Source organism: Metarhizium robertsii (assembly GCF_000187425.2).
Source record: "Metarhizium robertsii ARSEF 23 chromosome Unknown MAA_Scf_3, whole genome shotgun sequence".
NCBI classification, from domain to species: Eukaryota; Fungi; Ascomycota; class Sordariomycetes; order Hypocreales; family Clavicipitaceae; genus Metarhizium; species Metarhizium robertsii.
The window spans coordinates 1319903-1341857 of NW_011942171.1; the positions used below are offsets into that span (position 1 = coordinate 1319903).

The 21955-nt window shown below is 52.5% G+C and overlaps 3 protein-coding genes across 3 annotated transcripts; all 3 read left to right on the forward strand.

The window, feature by feature from the left end:
• Positions 1-930: 930 nt before the first annotated feature.
• MAA_07432 (Protein phosphatase 4 core regulatory subunit R2) lies at positions 931-2454 on the forward strand (the record flags this gene model as incomplete). The annotated part of the gene is made up of 3 exons (XM_007825430.1): positions 931-992; positions 1064-1112; positions 1177-2454. 3 exons carry the CDS (start codon positions 931-933, stop codon positions 2452-2454), a joined length of 1389 nt encoding a protein of 462 aa, XP_007823621.1.
• A 2538-nt stretch (positions 2455-4992) lies between these two features.
• MAA_10938 (uncharacterized protein) lies at positions 4993-5388 on the forward strand (the record flags this gene model as incomplete). Its single annotated transcript, XM_011412884.1, has 1 exon — positions 4993-5388. One exon carries the CDS (start codon positions 4993-4995, stop codon positions 5386-5388), a length of 396 nt encoding a protein of 131 aa, XP_011411186.1.
• Positions 5389-16798: 11410 nt separating this feature from the next.
• MAA_10939 (uncharacterized protein) lies at positions 16799-17095 on the forward strand (the record flags this gene model as incomplete). Its single annotated transcript, XM_011412885.1, has 1 exon — positions 16799-17095. One exon carries the CDS (start codon positions 16799-16801, stop codon positions 17093-17095), a length of 297 nt encoding a protein of 98 aa, XP_011411187.1.
• Between the last annotated feature and the right edge of the window lie 4860 nt (positions 17096-21955).

Here is a 21955-nt window from a genome sequence, read left to right on the forward strand (position 1 = left end):
GAAAGGTGAAAAACAAAGAAAATGCGTGTCTGTTTCGGCATGGCCATTGATCCAATTAAGACGTCACGACATGGTAATAAGACCGACTCCGAGATTGTGCTCGGATCCATCTCGTCATGCTGCTCTCGTGTGGCGGCAGAAGCATTCGGTTTTGCTTTTTGTGGCATATTTGCTTCCCGTGACTCTGGCTGGGGGCACTTGGCGCAACAACTGCAGGTCCAAATCTCATTCAGTCGTGAGATCTGAGGAGTTCTGACGAGTACCTTCTATCAAAAACTGAAGCTGTGGATAAGACATGTGTTATCAGGGGCCAAGGCGACGCCGCCATGAAAGTGTCCATGCCTAATGACATCCAGACAATGAATCCTCCTCCTTGATTGGCACTACAAGTCGCCTCTGCAGACGGCCCAGGAGATGGCAGGAACACGTCGCATCTAGTACTCCCAATATTTGCCGACAAAGAGTATCCAAAAGTAAAATGGCGGTACTCCAATCGACCACTTCTGCTAAGCGTCTAATATCGTTTGTGCAGATGGCCTTCTGCTTGATAATTCCTTTTCCTCCAAAGGGAGGTGGTACTAGTATAAAGTTGGTGTATAAAGTTGGTGGCTGCGAATGAGCCACATCTTTCAAGGGAAAAGACAACGAAATCTTCTGGTAGGGCGGTGAGCGTGGCGCCGCTTGCGCTCTCCCGCAATGTTGGTTTTATGGATTCCTAGGGAGTCTGGCTTCTATCTGGTACTAGGATTAGTAGTACTAGTAGTACAGAGTAGCGTGTAGTACAACATTTAGTTACCAGCTGCAGTTCGTTGGTCAAAGAGACCGCCCCACATTGCCAGTTACCAGTCCCGCAGCCAAACCACTTGACGACATTCGCAAACTGCCATTGTCCGAGCTCTATTGAGAGATACCCTCACGCACCGCTTCACAATGGAGGTGGACAGCGGCAGCGAAGTTCTGAGCAAGATCGCAGCAGGCGATCCGGTTGAGGAGTACGTCCTATGCTCACGCCTGCTCATTTCGGTTTATCCCCACCCGTTTGGATGCTAACGACCTGGATCAGAGGCACATGGCCGATCCTCTGCGCCGCCATCATCGCGCGGTTGGACAAGGTATCATTTGCTCAACTATCATCGAACTGTATACATATGCAAACTTGGGCTAATTCTGATGCAGATTGCGCGCAATGACTTCCCCATACCAACCCTTCCGCCGCCACCGCCTCGCCCTGCGACGCTAGATAACCGTCTGCTCTCCCCGCTGCCCTCATCACCATTAGAGCACACAACATCTCGGGAGGCGAATAAAGAAGGTTCAATTGACGATAAACCAACCGAGCCCGGCCCTGCTGCCCCGGGCGAACTGCCAAAGCAGATCGAGGACATGTTGACGGATATCAAGAAGCACCTCGAGACGTTCGAGTCCTATGCGCCGCACACGATCCAGCGACTGGGAGAGCTGATATTGGAGCCCAGGGCACATTACAGGGCTCTCGCATCGTATTTACACGCTGTCGACCGAGTGGTTCGAGTTACATCCGGTACCAATATATACCCTTTGCCGCCCGCCATTCCGGACATGTCGAGCATGGAACTGAACGGCGACGAGAAAGGTCCTGCTACATCCGTGTCATGGAGTAACCCCACGCTCCCGACGCTGGGCACAGATGAGTCCCTGGGGGGAGCCCTGCTGACTCCCATCCCGTGGCTGACGAGACGAAGCCCCGAGGGCAACGGAGATGTACCCGTCTCAGCAGGAGCACAGATCCACAGCGAGAGCACAGAGACAATCGATGGACCAAACGGCATGGGCAGGATCGAAACCGTATCAGTCAGTGTCAACGGCATCCCGTCCACAGGGCACGCACGCGGCGTCACTCAAGGCGAACTCCTCCGCCAGGAACAGCGTGCCGGCGTTGTCCCCGTCAGTCAATTGAATAGGAATCAAGAGTCACTAAACGAAGACGACAAAGACATGGACGAAGAAGAAGAGGAAGTACCCCACGCACGCGGGCCCGAAGAGATTGGCGTAGGTGACACAGGGCCCCAGGGAGTGACGACCAGTTACATGGGGGAAGACGGTGTCTTGATGCAAGGAATCGACGTCGAAGCAGCCGTTGGTCGTAAGCACGACAACGACTACGAACACGCCCAGCAAGAAGCCAAAGCCAAGGACGACGACGCAAGCAGCACATCCAGCACCGAAAGCACGGGTACAAAACGCGAGGCAGAGCAGGAACTGGAGGGGGAGCCGGCCAAGAAGGTCAAAGAGGACGACGATGAATCACAGGACGTTATGCTAGATGAAGCCTCGGCCGAAACCACGGAAGCCAACACGTCAAAAGGCGACGGTGACGGTCCTGTAGAAGAAGACTCTCCGCCAGGTTCCGGGGAGGGAAAGGAATCTGAGAAGCCAAACGATGCGTCGAGTGACAAGGCGGAGGCAAGTGCCTAGGTGGCGACTGTAGTAGTTATCACCGGCCGCAAATGATCGTAAAGACGCGGAGTACAGGTCACAACTCACAGGGTTTGCCACATACCATTGTCACGATTAATAGTTGCCAGTAGCCTAGGTGTCGGAGTGAGGTGGGTTATTATTATTTCTATTCAGCTGCAGGCGTTGGGCGGGACAGACACGGGGTTAATCCCAAGGACTCAATATACAAAAACCCCAGCCATTAAAGTCGAGGTGTCGATATATATACCATTTCACGAAGCTTGGCAAATACTCGATCGAGCCAAATTCACTACCTGCCCTTGACGCAGTTTTCAGAACTGCTCCCAAACATTTCATGTTCGCCATTGCAGCTCTACGGCGTAAAGTGCAGTCAAACACGGTGCCATGTTGCGACCAGATTCGAGTTTTCTAGTCCCGCGAGTCTCCGGGGCTCTCTGTAGACAGTCCCGGAACGCACGTATCTTGCAGCTGTTTCCGAGCACAGACCTATCAATGGGTGCGTGTACTATATCACCAATAATCTGGCTTTATTTCAGTATTGAAGGCTGTTTGACCACCTCCGCTCCAGGTTTCGAAGTTTCTCCATGAACCACCCGGAAAAGTTGAGTTTCGAGCGCACCTGATGGTGCTGCAAAACGTATACATCGCGCCCGCTTGATGCCGCATGAACCATCAACAAGTTGTGCCGTGTCAAGAAGCCAACCCTCCATATGCCCCAAGCAGCCTGCTGACGTTTGAAGCGTCTGGTGTGCAGACGTTTGCTGCAGGACCGCCCAGGACTGTTCGAATCCGTCGTCCACGAGCTTATTCGAGGACAGGAGATGCGTGGAATTAGGCGCGGGCAGGCGCTTGTGTGCTGGTATCCCTAGACAAGTGAGGTTTGGCTAGCCGTGTGCTGGAAGAGGCAGCGCTGTCTTGGCGGATTGGAGAGGAATGTATTCTGAAGCATGTCGACTTGCGGTTTCTGTATTGATATACATTCACAGAAGGTGAACAAGCTCGACTGGCTGCCGGGCGTGAATGGAGATGATGAATGTATTCTAAAGAGAGTATGTTGGCGTACAATTTCTATATAGATCTACACTCGCGGAAAGTTGACAGGTTCAACCAGCTGCTGGGCATGAACAGATGAGGGCCATTTTCTACAAGCAGCTTCGTGATTTCAAGGTGTGGCTGGTTGTTTTACGTGAGACTAGATACTGTGTCCTGATATATACGGCGGATAATATCCCAGTTTTGGTTCACAAAGGCACGCTTTTCAGGATAACCATGGTGAGTACATTGGGCACTGCTCTTGTCACGACTTGCGCTGGCTGCTTGCTCCTTCGAGATGCTTTGGATAGACCGCCATCCACTTGTTGGATATCTGTTGGCTCATCGGAGAACCTGAGGCTCATGAAGCAAGACACGTCACGTTTTGCAGGTCTTTTCATATCCATCAACACCAAACAGCAGTGATGAACTTGTGGCTTACATGTATATTAGTGAACAGCCTTCCGGGGACAGCGCCATCCTCTTCCTCGAGCAAAATGGCCGGATATTCGTCACTTTCGCCCAACAGTGATTTGGTACAGGTTACGCCCGCTTGAATATGCAGAGGCTCATGTAGGTGAATTTCCCCTTGAATAACTAGCAGGATTCTACCATGAGTCTATCATTCAACACGTATTAACAAGGCTGTAATTGGAAACCAAGCAACATGTATACCTATATGGTTCATGAACCATGTAGATACGCAGCAAATATCAGAAGACGAATCAGCCAGCGTTTGTACATACACTCATCACCAAGCATCACACGCAAAGCCTCGTGTGCTCGTGTGCTCGTGAGCGTGTCTTGACCCCAACGCCAAACTAGTCTGCCCAAGCAACAGACTCAACACACGCCTCTCCTCCCACACGCGACAAGCTCACAATCATGAACAAATAACAGAATGATGCCGGTTTCTCACAAATTTTGCTAGCGCGTTTCAGAGAAGCAAAAATTCAATAATTCAACAAGGCTAAGCAGGAAATACTCTAGCGCTGCCTATTTCCACCCCAACAAGGGAAGGTGCCTCGACCCCAGATTAGGCAACCGCGGCGTACAAAAAGAAAAAAGGCCATCTGACTCACGAGTCGAGTCCAGACCGTGATATTTCGCACACCGCGCCGCCATTCGAACCTTGTCCCGTCGTCGCGATGCTCACAGCAATGGGAATGAACACCTTGACGCGATTCTCGCGTCGTGGGCAAGTGTGATGATGCCCGACACGGGCTTCGGTGCCCAAGCAGAGGGATTTGCAAAGACGAGCCAAACGTAGGAAGACATACATACACAAGCAAAGCTGTGTCCTTGAATTCCCTCTGTCAGCACACGGTTGACTTTTCTTGAGTAACAAGCCCAGTCAGCTCAAGCCGCGTAGTATTTTACACGATAAGCTTCTGACTTGGACAGCCACCGCGCACCATGCTTTCTTAGCTTCCCACGTCGACATGCGTCAGGAGAGACTCCTCTCGCCGTGGAAAAGAGAATCAAAGCTCTGCAGTTGAGACCATGGCTCCGTCATTTGACATTACGCCTCGGGGCTTTCTAGACCCGTCACGCCGGCACGACCTCCGCGTCGGCTTCACCACGTCAGCGAATACTGGACGCGACCCCATCTTCCCCGCGACCTGCCTCCAAGTATCATACAAGTTTGGCAGGTCTCGGGAGATTTTTGGACAAGTCTTTACGGCGCGGGACGTGGTGAGTGATGAGTCGGACGGCGGGGTGTATTACATTGGCGTCCCGTCCCAGAACGTGCCGGTGGCGAGGGCGGCGAGCGAGGAGCATCTAGACGTCGAGGTTAGCCTGCATGCTTGGAAGGACCAGAAGTACTTGAATAGTTGGATTATCGGGGAGATTCAGCGATGGGGGACGCTGAGTGAGGAGGTGCGAGCGGGCAGATGAAGGTTGTGGTTCAACAGCATGGAAGCAATGGAAATTACATTCGGCACATGTATTTACCCTTTGTTCAGCGGAGGCAAATAAAAAGTAAGTATCCAGCCAGGCCAGACACTTGGCCATCGCGCTCCTTACTACATGATGGTATATCGGCGTGTACTCGTCCATGGGCAAATACATCCCACCGCAGACGGTATATATATGCGCCTCAACGGCAATGAGCCAACGCTTGATATCAAGCGTGCTGGCGTTTCCTGCTCAAAACACATGACGGACAAACATCGTCAGCCATATCATCTCATTAGCTGTACCTTCACCACCAGTCTCGTAACATCAAGAAGGAACCGCATCCACGATACCACTCACGTTGAGGCGTCGCACACCCGCCATCTTCACCGGATAGATTCGACTCCAAACACACAAGCTTACAGCCCATGCTCGTCTCATCTCCAGCTTCCCTTCCCTTCCCTCCCAGGCCATCGGTTCCCCGGCAAACCACCCAAATAAAAACAGAGAGTGTGTGCCTCGGTACAACATTGCACAAAGTCCCGTATTCCTGACGCTGCCTCGCCTTTGGTGCCACCCCATCCCACGGCCGTAGAACCAAAAAAGGGGATTTACAATTTCTACAGGCGTGGGGACAGCCGAAGCGCGTACCCTCCGCCCACGGGGTTTGCGCCCATCGTCAAGTCGCACATTGTGTCGAGCTCAAGCGTACCAAGGGCCGTGGGAATGAGACATGGCGGATGGATGGATACGAGGTCCTCTTTGGAAACGCACAAGACCATGGTACGGTGGATTTCGAAATAGCCTTTTTCGCCCCCGTCTAGTTTCCGGGAGGAAAAGAGTCTGGTAGTACTACTCGGCCAAGAGGGAAACAAAAAAAAATGTCGAGGTGCTTTCAAATCACGCCCACCCATTGCGCGTCATCGTGAAAGAAACTCGGTAGCCAGGTTCCCTGCCAATGGCACACGGCAAAATCACCCGGTCAGCAAAATGGATTCCTCGCCAGCCATTTTCCCGGCTCCGTCTCGTAGGGACCATCGGGAATCGTGTTTCACAAAGAAAGAAAGAAAGAAAAGACGCCCATCCTTAAATCACGACGTGGTCACGACGTGGTCACGACATGGTCACGACGTGGCCTGGGGAGAAGGGGGAAGGGGGGGGCCCATGCAAGCATCAAGCATCAAGCATTGAAAATTTCAACGTCTATTGTAGCAACGCCCATTCCATGCTTAAATTTCTAGTAACAAACCGTCGAAGAGACCTCAAACGCGCGCCAAGCGGTAGCATCCATGCAAAACAGCGAAATCCCCCCCCCCCTTCGCTCCCCCCGAATGCAACGGCGCAACGACGCCCTCATTTCACCCGTCTCCATGCACGAATGCCGAGTTCATCTGAACTAGGTCACAGATCATGTTTGAGAGTGCTGTCCCCTCGAGCAGGGTTCTCCCGAGCGATCAAACGGATGCCGGATACCTACGACATGATCTGTCTTGGCCATGTGGAGATGGGACGCAATTTCCATCCCATCGGCGCAAAAAATAACATGAGCGGCTAAATGCGCAACAAGGGGGAACCAAGGAGAAGAAGGAGAATGGAATACCACTACTGCACCAAATACATACACCAAATACTACGTGCCCTCGTCGACGGTGCCCAGGACAAGGGGGGGCGTGACGTGCGACTTGTTTACTACTACGACAACTACTTGCTCAATACAGAAACAGCAATGCACATGGCTGGCCGTTTCAACATTGTATTGTACGTACACACATACACACGTCATCTCTCGAATCTTCCATGGCCGAATCTCGCATCATCCCGATGCAAGGGAGGCCAGCGCAAGCTAAAGCCCGCAGCGAGGAAACCCCCTCGGGCCATGGTATATACGTAAGTATATACACGCCCCTCAAATGCATTGCGCGAATGTGTTGAGAGTAGAAGAAAAGAGGCAAGGGAAAAGAAAATGGAATAGCAAACGAGATACTCTCTGTACTTGGATTCGGCGTGGTAGAACAAACAACCCCCCTCGGTCAAGCTCGTTTGAGACATGCATTGCTACTCAGGTTTTCTTTCTTTCTGTTCTACCGAGTACCATTGTTCTTCTGCTTCACAGTCGGCTTACATAAAAAAAATAGAAAAAAAAAAGACAAGACGAGAGCAAAAGTCGTCTAGAGACCCGGGGTTGGCCACCCCCGATAGCAGGTGGTGGGTGGTGTCTGATCTGCGTTGATGCTGCCCTGCCTAATCATCAGTCCATGGAGAACAAGCCAAAAGAACCGATGCCTGCCTGTCTCGTCTACTTGCTAGCTGCTCCTAAGGCGTCGGTAATCTCCATTAGACTCGGGCTCTGGCAGACTAGTAGTCTGGTGCCCTGGGATAAGATTGGGACGCACTCGACGTTGAACATCCCGCGCAAGCTAACTTTGTCTGAAACGAATCCGCCTCACTTTGGTCATTGGGAGACAGCCATCGCTAGCCAACCGTAGCACACACATGGCCTGCCTGGGAGGATTGCGTCTGGTCTCTCTCTATCAGCCAACGTCAACTCGTCGGCGCGACCAGTATCGACCGCCCGCCGCTTCAACTGACTTGTTTCGGTCACGGAAGTCGGACATTAAGGAGCGCAAAAATGCAGACGCCACCACCAACAAGTACAAACGTGATAAAAAGCGGTAAGGACAAAGTCCTCTCGACACAACCGGCCCAATGACAGTACGTAGTCGTCCTCCCCCCAAGAATGGCCTTAATAAGCACCAGGCATTTCCAACTGGTCCCAGAAGCGAGTTCTCAGTGTGGCTGAGGAGGCACCATCTTGACCAAGCCATGGCTCATGCTCATCCACGGATAGCCTGATGGCCACCCACATGTGCCACCAGGTCCAACCGTCACCTCATTGTCGCCGCAGAGCCGTTGCCCTTCGGGGCTTGGCGCGAGGGCGTCCTGACCGACAATTGCAATGCGTGGCTCCGTACCGAGTATGTACATACATATGTACGGAGTACAGCGAGCGCATAAGGAGCCAAACGACAACTTGGACCAACATTGAAGCAAGCAACCCTCGGGACGCCCTTCCCGCCCCCAAAACGAGCGTCGGGCTTAATGGATGGGAGTGGCAACATGTGGGTCGCCCCGTTGCTCGTCCCTGTGGCCCTCAGCCCATTTTTTCGCACCTTGCAACGACCAAGTACGGAGTACTACTACCACTACCACCAACCTTCTGTTCTCATCACCACCTCGCCTTGCCTCGATGGTGCAGATCCAAGATCCCTGTTGCGGACTCGGGGGAAAGGGGCGGGGATCCGAGCACTCGTCGCTGTCGTCGGCGTCCTGATGTGGCAGTCGTCCAACTCCGTCTGTACTTTGCCAATTTGCCAACTTCACCAGACCCCCGAGAATGGCCCTGTACACTATTAGTAATTGTCACAGACGGGACTGCTTGCATTGCATGGACATGTGCCGCAAATTGAGAACGCGGTACATACATACTATGTACACTAGCAGACTACATGCCTACCGAGGTAGGTGTATGTGCTTGGGTCAAGTATGTAGTACTATCATGTACTACTGCCTGTCAAGTTTCGTCACTTGTTTGTTATATAAAAATAGCACTCTCGGTATAGTATTCATGTCACATGTGAGGCATTTTATCACTTACTGACGTTTCGAGGGCCATGCCGACTGTCGACGTGTGTTGGAGGTATCAGGCTGCAACGCGGAGCCAATCTCCCTCCCTTCCATGACTTTGTGCTTTTTGTCTGCACTCAACAACTTGTGTTTGACATTTTGACACCACAACTATCCGCCGTCAGCTCGCCCAACGACGAGATATCCTGTCAAGTATTGCGATCAAGCGGCTAAGCCGCTCGCCCATCTGTCGTCTGTCCGTTAATGTGGCACATATTGCAGTTACGGGTCCGAGTAGTACCAGTAGACATGGGAGAGGTAGGCATGGGGTGGTTGTGGTTACTCGGCATTACCAAACCAGACACATCCATACCGAAGAACTCATCCGAATTGTACAATACAATAATATGTACGGAGTATTGTGCAAGGAATCGTGGCAGTCGGGTTGCTGTCACTAGACAGAGAAGATGACTGGCTGTGCCACAACACGACACAAATACAATGCCGCCCCTGGTCTCATCAACCCTTGGGCGCCATCAGCGCGGTTTCATCATTGCTTGTCTTCTTCATCGTTTGGTCGCGTTTCTTATCGCGATCGCGCGACGATTCGGCCTACCAATGGCATCTGCCGCGTCTTCGAAGACCAGTGGAGGACTGGGCCATCGACTCGTTGAGACTCAGTTGCCCTATTGCTGCCAGGGTGTAATTACCAGGTAGAAAGGTATCCACAAGTACCGAGTACATAAGTATGTATCGAGACATTTGGATACAATACCGCAGTTACAACTTGGACGCCCTCCGTTTTGCTGTCTTTTGCACCACCCGGGTTGATTTTGAGCTTCCCCGATCGCCATTGATTGGCTGTATGGCATACATAACACCTCTCTCATTCCCCACGCTGCTGTCTATTCTGCCAGCAGAGCCTGATCAGAGGCTGAAGAGAAAATTCCATGTAGTATATACATACATACGCCCGGGTCGAGAATAAGTAGTAGTAATAGCAGGTGAGCAGGAATGTTCTGTTTGAACGCGATTTGCCTGCCAGTGTGTCAGACTGCTATTATAGAGCGTGACCTCAACCGGATGCGTCAATATATTACGCCATGCAATGTGTTGAAGTGTGAGGTTATGGCGCATAATTGTCAATGAAACGGGCCCATGATCGCCCAGTTAGTTGTCCAGGGAGAAAATACCCGCATGAAGTTCTCTGTAGTATTCCCACGCTATCCGTACGACAAGGCACCATCCGCCTGGCCTCTTCAACTGCAATATGTAACGGATTCTGAAAAGCCAAAACAAAGAATGGAATAGAATTGTCAGAGAGTGCTCCGACAGCTAAAACTACGGCACCAAGAACGAACAAAAATAGTTGGTGTTAGTAGCGCTCCCCTATACCGTCGTCTCCAGCTATGTATGTCACTGACCAATTCGTAGGGGCAGGGAAAAGGAAAGGCTGTAAGGCCTCCATTGCGAGATTTCCTCGCGTGCTTTCAGCAGGGATCTGCTGAACCAACCCCCCCTCTCCCCCTCTCTCCCAAAACAAAACACACGATCCATGTATCCTGGCTCGCAGTCATCCTGTTTCTGGATTTGGTGATGGAGACATCTGATGCCTGGGTGAATTTACACCAAGCAAAGGCGACGGCTAAGTTTTGCAAGTCCGAAGGATGATGTCCCACAACGGATGGCATCGGGCGTGTGTGGATGCTCCGGCTCCATTCATGGCCCCCATCCGGCCACGGTTGCGCTTCGGTTTGATGAATCCAAAAGTCAAAGGATCACTGCATGAAGTAAAATTAGACATTTACAACCACAAGCTTTCTCATGATTGGCAACCGGATTTTGACGTTATGGTCGTCTGCAGCTTCCACACGTGTGCAATATAACCCTTTATGCCGGAAATATGCGTCCTAGCCAAAAATATGGACAGCCTTGTCGGGTACAACGTCGGGATATCAACGCTAACCAGGTAGTGACTTACCAAGACCCGTGGTCATGCGATGATTGTGGCTGAACATTGCATACATACCTTGTTCGTATTAATCAGTGTCGCTTACGTCCCTTCAGAATCTGATAACATCAGCCCAGTCCAGTCAGTGGTGACAGGATAAAACAGCCCCAAGATGAGCACTCATTGATGCGAGTCTGTTTCGTAAACAACGTATTGTACATTGAGGGAGTACAAGGGGCATTCTGAGGCATGCCCAGCCCTCTGTGCACCTCAGGGGATGTCCTGCAAGCCGCTTTCATATGATTCCGGCATCGATAAGCCATTCGGATGCCCGTGTTCGACCTGTCTGGTAATCCTGCAATTTACATTAGTGAGGTGATCGGAAGGAGGGATTCCCGAATCCAATGTGCTGTGTATGCAATACGCAGCTTTGTGCCATGTTATTACTGAAAGATATTTATAGAATCAACGCTTGTCAACTAGCCAACTCAGGGTTTGTTTGCGTAGTTGGTGTACATACAATGGGATCGCGAATTGAATAGGTACTGCTAAAAAAGACACGGCAGGTTCTAGCCTCATGGGGTCGTTCAACTACCCCAAGGCATTCGATTGGGACGTTTTGTGGTCGCATTCTTAATATCGAATATTCCGCACAGATGTTCTCGGATTCTCGGGATAATATCTCTGTGATCTGCAATTTGTCGCGTCTCTTTGTGATTTTCTGGCCAACTAGCTCAGTCGTATCCTCAATTGCCCTAACAAGCTTTTTCGTGGTCTCATGAAACCTTGAGGAGATTCAGGATCATGCTTGGTAACATGGCGGCTTCTGGACGTTTGTGCTTCAAGCCCAGATCCACCTAATTATCTCCGGTCGTCACATCTTAAATCAAAATAGACTTTAGTGCCTAGCTTAATGTAGTGTGCGATGGGGCATGTAGCATTATGTCTGACCGTCACAATTGCTTTGACCTAGGCTTCGGGTGTTCGTGCTATCATTGTACAGAGGCAACAAGTTGGCTCTTTTCTCCCAATCTGTATGTTGTCTTTTCAAAAGAGGTAGGGAATGACTACCGTTGCAGACCAGAGCTGCCCATGGCAAGGCACTAGACAGAGAAGTATGGAGTGTCATATGGTGAATACTCGATATCCGTATTTGCGATTCTTATCCTTTGATTACCTCCGTTACCGAGTTATCTGTGATGTCTGTATATATGAGGGGATATAATATGTAGATGCTCTGCTCTCCATACTCCCGCACTCATCAGGCATTTTGTGTGGGCAGGCTGGCAGGATCTTGGGCTTCCACTGCTGTGGAACACTGCCGGGCCCCTAGGCAAAACTTGGGCCCCGGCTCGCTGGCCTTGACTGATTCCGAACATGACAAGGGTGCAACTCCGTCCACTGGTGACGGGGGATGATGTTACACGATATCCTTGCCTGCCGGGCTGCTTTGCTCTCCGCACGCATGTGCGCCAGTAGCTCACATCCCATTGCGACTTTAAACTCTTCTGGAACGGTGGGGATGCCATGTCGATAACAGGTGCGCAACGCAAGGCGCCCAGGGACCAGGGCACCCGCGTCGAACATGGTGTTGGAATGTCTTCACTCGGCATGTGCTTCTAGTTCGTCAGCCCTACACGCGGGCCGCCCCCCGAACGTGCGTCAAGGGAGTCGACCTTGCATCGCAGGCATGTCAGTTGAGCAACCCAAGGGACCATCCCGTTGTGTGACCATTTCCATGGCCTACATCGGTACCCCAACGACCTCTCGAACACAATTGCGGGGTGATTGGGGCAGAAAATAAACAGTAATGGCGACCGCATCAACACCGGCAGACGGTGCAGCTCGCATTATGACATTGATGCCGAGCCACAGGTTACTCGGACACGGGCAGCCGGCTTCCCATCTAGTTTGATCAATTTGTCAGTGAGAAATCCCATCCTTATAATGGATGTTCCCGCCAGAACGTATAAGGGAAGGCAATTACTTCCACGGGGCCCCTAGAGTAAAGAACAAAGAGGAAAAGCCAATATTTAGAGATGGGCTGGTTTTATGGACAATCAAAATACTCGAAGCGAGCAACCAGCAGAGAGGGAAAACCTACCCTATATGAAGGATGCCCACTTGACAGGCTGCCCAAGAAAGGGGCTACAGGCATATCGTTCAATAGGAATATACCTGAATCGGCCCTGCCATGACGCTGAAATGGTCGCGTCTGAAATTATATCGAGTACGGAGTAGCTCTGCTCTGTTTCTTTCAGGAGCAGTACCTTTGTCGTTCTTTGTTCGTCGGTGGCTCCGGTGCCTGTACCCATGCCATGCCACTCCGCCCGAAGGCCCATAGCATTTCGACATTTCGACAACCTGCGACTCCACGTGTACGCGGCTTATGCCTCGTGCTGTCCTGGATTAGCGTTAGGCGGTGTGGGTGAATAGGTGTCAAGGCTTTTTGGCCATGCCTGGCCAACTCGCTTGCCCACCAGCCACCCGACCAGCCCCTCCGCCTTAGAATAAGACTGTGGATGAAGCACGACCCTGCCCCCCTGTGCTCGACAGTGGCGGTTGTCCCCGGCCCTGGTCGCGGGAACGGGGGACCATCTGACAGACGAAGATGCGCGACAGTCGACGTGGTTGATGCATGCAACCCTGGCTGTATTGACGATGGAAACTAGCCCAAGTGTGGACAACGGCAGCGGTTCTAAAGATGCGTCTGTCGGACTGCGCAACGGCGTTCTTTGCGGGGACCATGGACAGGAACAGGACAGGACCAGGAACAAGAACTTTTAACTTTTGCTCGAAACGCTCAAGTGCTCCTCCTTTGACGTCTTGCTGGCTCAAACGCCTCAGGCAACTAGTGCGGAGCGGAGACAAGGACGGCAGGCACGCCTACTATACGAGTCGTAAATGAGCACCGCGTGTCGGCCGCCGGCCCATTGGCCAGCTGCGATAAAGAATGGAGACATGCTCATGAGTGCGGGTCCAGCATTAGCATTCTCCTTTCATGCCCCTCCCTTTGGGTCGAATTAATTCATGTGCTATCGGCTGAAGAAGGAGAAAATTTTTTCTACAGACGAGTACTCCGTATGATGCGGAACTTTGAGGAGTTCGCAGTACATCCTGCCATACCCCGTGCATAGACTGCATGTCCCGTAATTCCGTGATAGTCTTAAACCCCGGAGAAATGGCGCCACTTGCCTCATGGAGCTAAGCAGTTCCCAATTCTCGTGACTCAGCGACTGTGGGTTTATGAAGTCTGCCAGTTGAACTCCATCCTACTCCGTAAAACTCTCCGTAATAATGCGAGCGCTATCGTCCCTGCTCCGGAATGGGGCGTTGGCTGATCATCAATCGTTAATCAGCGCCTGGCAGGCGCCGTAGGACGGGATAGTTACTCAATCGCTTGCACTCGAAAGAGGAAGAGATGCCGACTCGTAAAGTTTACCACGTATCCTTAGTATCTCCTCCGCACAATACAGCAAAGTACGCACAATTACGCTTCCCGCGGAAATGTGGTTCCGACCGACGGCACTCCGTTCTCCATTTACACGGTAGGGTACCAATATCTGCTGCTCTCAAATGCCCCCAGCGCAATATGGCGCTGGGCTCCCAACTCCCAAATGCCAACTATACCGACTCCCAACTAGGTGAATCTCGGCGAGCGCCTAGTCCCCAAATGTGCAAAAGAGTCTCTTGAAGTGCCTGGATCCCGTTGTGCTGAGTCAAGCGACCGGCGCCACCCACGCCATCAAACGTTTGTTGCTGCTGGCTGATCTCGGCCGCACATTGCTAAGAATATACGGAGTACTTGAAGTTGCAGGCTAATTCGAGACTGCGCTCTGACATTGGTGGTTGTGAGCTTGCCATGATACTCCGTACCTTGTCATGTCTTCTCCATGCCATGCGTCGATGGCTCTACGACCACGGCTTGCACGGCCAGATGTTGCGCCATGATCAATAGATGCCTGTGGGTTTGCACAGATTGTGATGGGCAACCCCTGCCCATCGTCGATGGGTAATTCCGTTTCCACCTGCATGGCCCCGGCCGACATGGATGGATGTACATGTACATGTGATGTACTGTTGGCCCGCAAGAATGTCGATATCTTATCACCTCGCCGATTGTGTTTGTCGCCAGAGACGCGTGAACGGGCTAGCACGTGCTGGTAGGTGCGTGGATGAGGACGAAGACGCGAAGTACGGATGTAAAATGTACACGTCAGTGTTGGCAAAGATGAATCAAAAACCAGACCTTTCCGACACCGTGGCGTTTCGGCACTGCGTCCCTTCTGTCGTACGCGACTACGCCTCTTCATCCCCACGTCCTCAAATAACTTGGACCCAATTACCCGAAAGAGATGTCTCGTCTGGGTCTTGATGAAAAGGCACACAGACGATTCGGGAGGGGGACTGACCGGGGCTGACTCTGGGTAATAGCAGACGACGAGTTGTAATGTTGAGCCTTGAACGTGGAGCCTTGTGCCTGAGCCTTGAGCCCCTAGGCCCCCTAGTACTAGATGCGAATGACGAATTTGGGCGCCTTGATGCCTCTGCATCATACTGGCAAGTGATGGATAGATGGGTGTTGGAGAATCGAGATGCGGATACGGAGTGCCAAATCCAAATTGCTCAAGTCAAGTGCGGCTAAGTCAGAGCCAAGGCAAGTCATTATCCATTGTAGACTGACCCCCTTCCTAAGCCCGACTCATCCCTGCACCTTTGTCTGCCACGCTATCTTTTCTCTGCCATTTTTGTCTTCTTCCAAAACTTGCGATCAGACTCGACACACCGAGGCTGTCAAACGCGTGCCGTGAACCTCGATTAAGCAGCCCTGTCGGTGTGTATTCATCGCGACAACAATCAACGCTCTTGGAACGGCGAAGCCACCGCAGAGCACCCAGGTAGCCCGCCAGCAGCTCGCGTTCCTCCCCACAGGTCGGCTTTTTCGTTGCAGACTGTGGCATTGTTTCTTAATTTTTTGGGACATTGGCAAGGTCACCCTCGTCACGTCGGCCTCAACTCTTCCTCAACAGCATTCCCAAAGACCTGTACGAAGTAGCGTCTGGCCACGGCTGCTAGTTGCTGTCAACCATTTTCGTCCTTTGTCTGGTTACTCGGCGCACCAACGGCATTGACACCTGCGAGCTCGTGAACCAAGAACGAGCTGGAGCGCCACCAATTTGTGTGGTTGCCCATCACCCAACACTCCGTCCTTCCCCCAGTGTTGGATCTTTGACCATACGCGACCATCAACACGTTGGCACTCGATGATACTTTGACCGCATTCGACTTATACAACGCGCTCGGTTTGGACGACGATATTCCAGGCTCTTCGACCCAAAACCTAGGGATCGTGCAGTTACTTTTTGCCACGGCCACATACATACTACATACTGCATACATTGCGCCAGCGGGTCGCTTCCTGGTCTCCCCACTACCTAGGCAGTTACCCAAACGCCTGGAAAAGCGTCGTGGGCTTGTCAGGTACGGGAGCCCTCCCCTTGGGCCGCAGGCAAGGCAGGGTTCCAGTTGCTCCAAGCTTGGCCAAACATTGGTGTCTCCTTGAGGTCTGGTGTGCCTGCCCCAGCCGCCCGTCATTGTTAGGGTCGACTGGTCAACCGGTCCAAATGTTTAGTGCTGTTTTTGGCCGCTGACACCACTAACAGTCAACGTCTCCACCCCTGCATCACAGAAGTTGCCAAGCTCAACCGGCTCGACGGTCAAACCTAACAGTCTCCAGAAGCGGTAAGCTCAATTATCAACCCCCCGCCCCTTTCGTGTTCTCCAGTCGCTTGGACGTCATGGCTGGTATCCGGTCTGGTGCTGTTTTGGCGCGCAATGGCTCTGCAGAGCTCCAAGTACCGAATGCCACAGAACGGTCCGGCGCAGGACGATGCCACGCCGCCCACGGTTGCGCCGTTGCAGTTGCATGGCATCTCTGGCTACAAACAGCCGCAGACGCTGGCGATGCGAGTGCAGGCGTACGGTGGACCCGAGTCGCTGTTGTGCATGCTGCACGTTGCTCTGCGGTCTGCGGTCTGCGGTCTGCAATCTGCAATCTGCAGTCTGCAGTCTGCAGTCCTCGCTCTGCGCGCCGCAATTTTGTGCGGCCATGGCTGCGAGCTCTTCATTTAGGACGTTGTCCGAGGTCGAGCTCAGAGACAAACTATCCGTTATTATTCTTAGCCCCCCACCCTTGCACCACAACCGACCAGACCCTTGTCCTATCCGCCTCGGCGTCGAGCTTGGGGCTGGTGCCGATTTGTCGGAATCGTCGACCCGTTGCTTCCAAGGCGTGAAGGCTTGGAGAGGCTTTCAGTAACATGTATGGCATGTCGGTGCAGACTCCGATGGCGGCCACTGCTCTCTTCTGCTCCTTGGGCTGCTTCTACCCTGGTCCAGGCACGAGATACTACCCTTCACATATTGGCATTGCGCCACCCCTGTCGTCACTCAATGGATATCCCTCCACACACATGCACTTCAGACTAACATTCTTTGTCTGATTAGACCGTTTGCTGGCATTGAAAGGAATCGTTTTCCTCCGTTTCTCTGGATATATTTCTGGCCAGACACGATTGCCCGACTCTCGGTATCGGCCAGCCCCGCCAAAGGTATGTACATGTTTGTTTCCCACATTTTGTGCCGAGTTACGGAGTAGCACCCGCGGACTCGAGGGCGACGTGCATGAACTCACAGTTGCTCTGCAGCACATTCAACCGTTGTGGTGGTGTGTTGTGATTGATCGGCACAAGGACGCGTTCGTCAAGTGTCCGCTGCTTCTTGTCTTTTCCCCCTTCACTCTCCGTCTACCCTTAATGCTTCTCCAGCCCATTTGGAATTGTCTCCAGTCACTGGGCTAAAACGATGTAAAGGCAGACAACGTTTAGTCTTCGTGCGGATCCAGCTCTTACATCCCATCTGCACCCGCACACGTGGCGAAGGGTTTGACAAACAGGCAGAACCCTGTCTTCTCTCACGAGACCAACTCTTTGACCGCATCCCATCTCTTGATTCCTGGCATCAGAGCTTCAGGACAGCCTACAGGTACGTGTATGCGCGCCAATGTTACAAGCGCTTTCCAACAACACTGTGCTTCGGACCCAAAGATATATTCCATCTTTTACGGCACGATCAAATCCATAGCCCTCGGAGGCGGCATTGATATTACCTATGCTGTTTGCTGCCGCATGGAATCAGACTGCGTGTGTTTATTTGCGACATCTTGAGCTTCAGTACAATATTCAGAGAACTTCACCATTTGTTATTGACAATTGAAATTATTTCTCTCTTAGAGATATTGCTAACAGCATGCTACGAAGGTGGTCTCGGCTTCAAATTCGGGTCCTGATTCAGGGCAGATTTGCACACGAGCTGTAGCTTTTCGCGCAGCTCGCGGCCCAACGTCTGTGCTGTCAAGACTTAATATTTACCCACTCGTAAGTTTGTCTTCAACAAATTGCCCAACGTCGGCATGATTGTCCCGGTTATTGGACGTGCTCAAAAATCCTGGAGCGGAAAGCTGGTGTCTGGCGTGTTTCTTGCCTCAAATCGCCGCCACGCAATTGTTGCTCACATGACGGACAACTTAACTACGCGGGCTTGCCTGCAACCACCGAAGTGTCAAATGACATGACTGAGATCAACGTCGAACTGACATGTGCATAGCATCATATCCACCCCCTTCTATGACGGTCACAATGGCTTCACATCCGCAAGTTCGCGGTCATTTTAAGGACGAACCGGTTTCTGATGCTGTAAGTAAATTTCCTCATTTGCATCTCACATGTTATATTGGCCGGCCAAGTGGTCGACCTTGTTCAATGCTACATGTCTCGCTCGGTGAACACCATACTCCCACAGCTGGTGTGGAAAGTTTCCGGCCCCCAACGATAACTGCAGCTACGAAACACCCTCTCTCATTCTATTCCTGCACGAGCAACTCAAGTGACGCACACTCGTGATTTCGCAACAGCTGGAGCGAAACAACGAACGAACAGCCACAATCGAAAGTTTCTTTCTTTAGGCTTTTGAGATTTATTGAGAGTTCCATGCACCCAATGAGTCTAGTCGCAAGGTTGACCGGCTCAGGACTCAATGATGGGTTCGGCAGGACATCTCCTGTTTCACTACTGACTAGGGTGACCACCTTGGACCGGGGAGGGGTGTGCCCAGCCACGACTCTGCTGTACGGGGTTCTCTGGTTGTGGTACTGTATGTATGGTATTGTACATACATACAGAACAGCGAACAGGACGAAAACTGGGAGAGGGCTGACGCATAGCACGCCAGCCTTCCCACAAGCTCCGTCATTTGCATATTCATCCATTGCCAATTGCTCTGCTCCCTCGGCGCCGTTGATACGCTGCTTCAGTTGCCTGCCAAAGCCGCTGCACCTGGAACCGCGTGTTTCTTTTATGCCCCTTGTTTTTCTTTGCGAATGCCCTAGCACCTTTCCACTCGGCCCTGTGGCGGTAGTTTCGTCTGTTTGGCGCCAAGGCATGGGCGGCTTGACATGAAGGAGGCGCCAGCAGCACGGCCTTGAGGATTTGCCGACAATGGGAAAGTGCGAAGAAAGTTCCATCAGACACAGACGAAATGGTGTGGGCCGGTCAACGAGCTTGGCTTATGAGGCAACGGCCACGACTAGATTGGCACAACGCGCTTATTTTTCCACGGTGGGCAACGACGCGGATATGACTACAGTTGGTGGAGATTGGATCACTGTCGTCCAACGCCCTATTACGTTCCCACCCACGTCCAGTCGCGCATCAACGTTTACAGCCAGTGGGTCGTGGGACAATGGCGGTGGCTGTCGAAAAGGGCGAGGTGCGCCGAGTGGATCATTATCAGTCAGTTTCTGGATCAATTGTCTTGCCAGTCATGGCGCTGCGTCGCGCACCCGGCGTAATCAGCACCATCGGAGTGCACAGGACGCCTTTGCACAAAGACACGAAAGAGACGATGGGCGGCGGGTGAGAGCGGTGCCGGCAGCGGGAGATTTGCAATCTATTGGCGACAAGGCGTTTGCAGAGGACACGAGAATTGTGAATAGGGCTAGCCCCCCCAGATTTCGGCCGATGAGAAGAAACGTCCCGTCCAGGGCCAGGCAAGACCAGGCAAGAGAACTGCCTCTGCAAGCGCACGCAGGCTCTCTGGGAATGTTGACCGTTGCAACCTGTCTGCTGGAACCCACGCGTGCGGGCAGGGCCTCCCATGGTCCTAGTCCTTGTCGATTCTATCGACATCAAGGGCTCTGCCAGGAGTAGTCAGCGCTTCTTGTGGTGGTAATGAACAAGGGGCGGCAACGGGACATGGCTTTGGCTGGATCTGTGGGAACGGCTTGTCCCCTCCCCCTTCCAAGTCCCAGAGCCAGCGACAGCGCCATCTACGCCAACGACGCCAACGACGCCAACGTCTTTTTAACCTCTCAACCAGCTAAGCAATGCACAGGTGTGGATAGGTGGTGTGGTGTGCAGAGCATGGCGGCATGTTGTTTGCCTGCATAGCTCTCGGGTGGTGCTGCCACCCACACCGCTCGTGGGCCAACACACACACTCGTTTGCGAAGAGAGCAGCGCAGCGCAACGCGGCGGCGTTAATGTGGCAGCCAAATTGAGCGCTGCGCTGCTCACATTGAAGGAGCACGAGAGACGATAGATGACAACGCCACCAGCACCACAGCACCTCTACTACCACCACTACCACCACCACTACCACTACTACAGCCAGAGGGCAAAGGGCGAGGCAAAAAAAAAAAAAAACAAGGCAACGCAAATCAAATCCAAGCAAAGCAAAGCGAATCAAGGCAAGGCGAGGCGAGGCAAGGCAAGGCAAGACCACGCACACGGAGCACCCCCCCTGCACACACAACAACACGCCGCAGCAGCACGCAGCAGCACGCAGCAGCACCACAGGCAGGTCGTCAAGAAGGAAGCCAAGCTTGCACCAGTCAGGAGCTGGTCCAAGCAGCCAGTCAAAGCAGCCAAAGCCAATCCCGGCTGAATCTTGGCCCGCTCTTTAGCCCCAGTTCTGCAATGCCCTATTGGGCAGCTGGCCCTTTGCATGTCGTCTGGACGGCCTCTGGATAGCGCTCCCTGACTCCCCGGCTGCCCCGTTTATTGGTCATTTAATCAAAAGCTGCAACCCCTGTCACGTTTCTTCCATGCGCTGGCCATTCCTAGTCGCAAAGCTCTCGTTATCCCGCCACCCTCCTTCGACCCCTTGGTCGCGCCCCCGAGCAATCTCAGCGCACGCCACCCCCCCTAGTCATTCTGGCCCCGGCTGCCCAAGTCAAAAAAGGCATATGGGACCTACTTGTCTTCGTTCTTGACTGGAGCTTTTTCTCTCCAGTTCTGGTCCCTGCGATCCTTCTTTTTCTCTTCTTTCCCTGGACTGGTCGGGACGGAGTGCTTGGGTAGCTCTGAAGCCTGCATCACTCGATCCTTGACGTGACATATCAGGGCGCCTTTCTTGCTTTTTGCAACACCACATTGTCGCTGCTTGACGGCCTCGCGCTGCATAACCATCCTCCCGCCGTCGCATTTTCCGTTGGCACGCTGGAATTGTACTCGCTGAAGCAGGCGGATTTGCACAGAACCAAACAAGAAAAGAAGGCGGCAGTACATACATGGTCAGCCCATACTCCTGCTATATCCCTATTCCCACGGCCCGTCCTGCTACGCGGCGCGCTCTTTTTGTCTACATTTCCTGTTTTGCCCCAACACCGTTTTGCGCATCAAAGGCCAGGTTGAGGTCTTGTGTGTCGCGTTCGTTTCCTTCATATTTGCCGCCATATTTTTGGGGGTTCTTGGGTGTATATGCTGTACATGTCCATGATACAACGGCCCAATTGCCTGCGTCGGCGCGCCGTTAAAGTTAGCGGTTCGTCAAGACGGCTGTATCTCTTCACCGGCTCCCGTTGCCACCAAGACTTGGTTCCAAGCCGGCCAAGGACAGGCAGGGTTGCTTTATCAGCATTGTCCCTCTGGGCCTG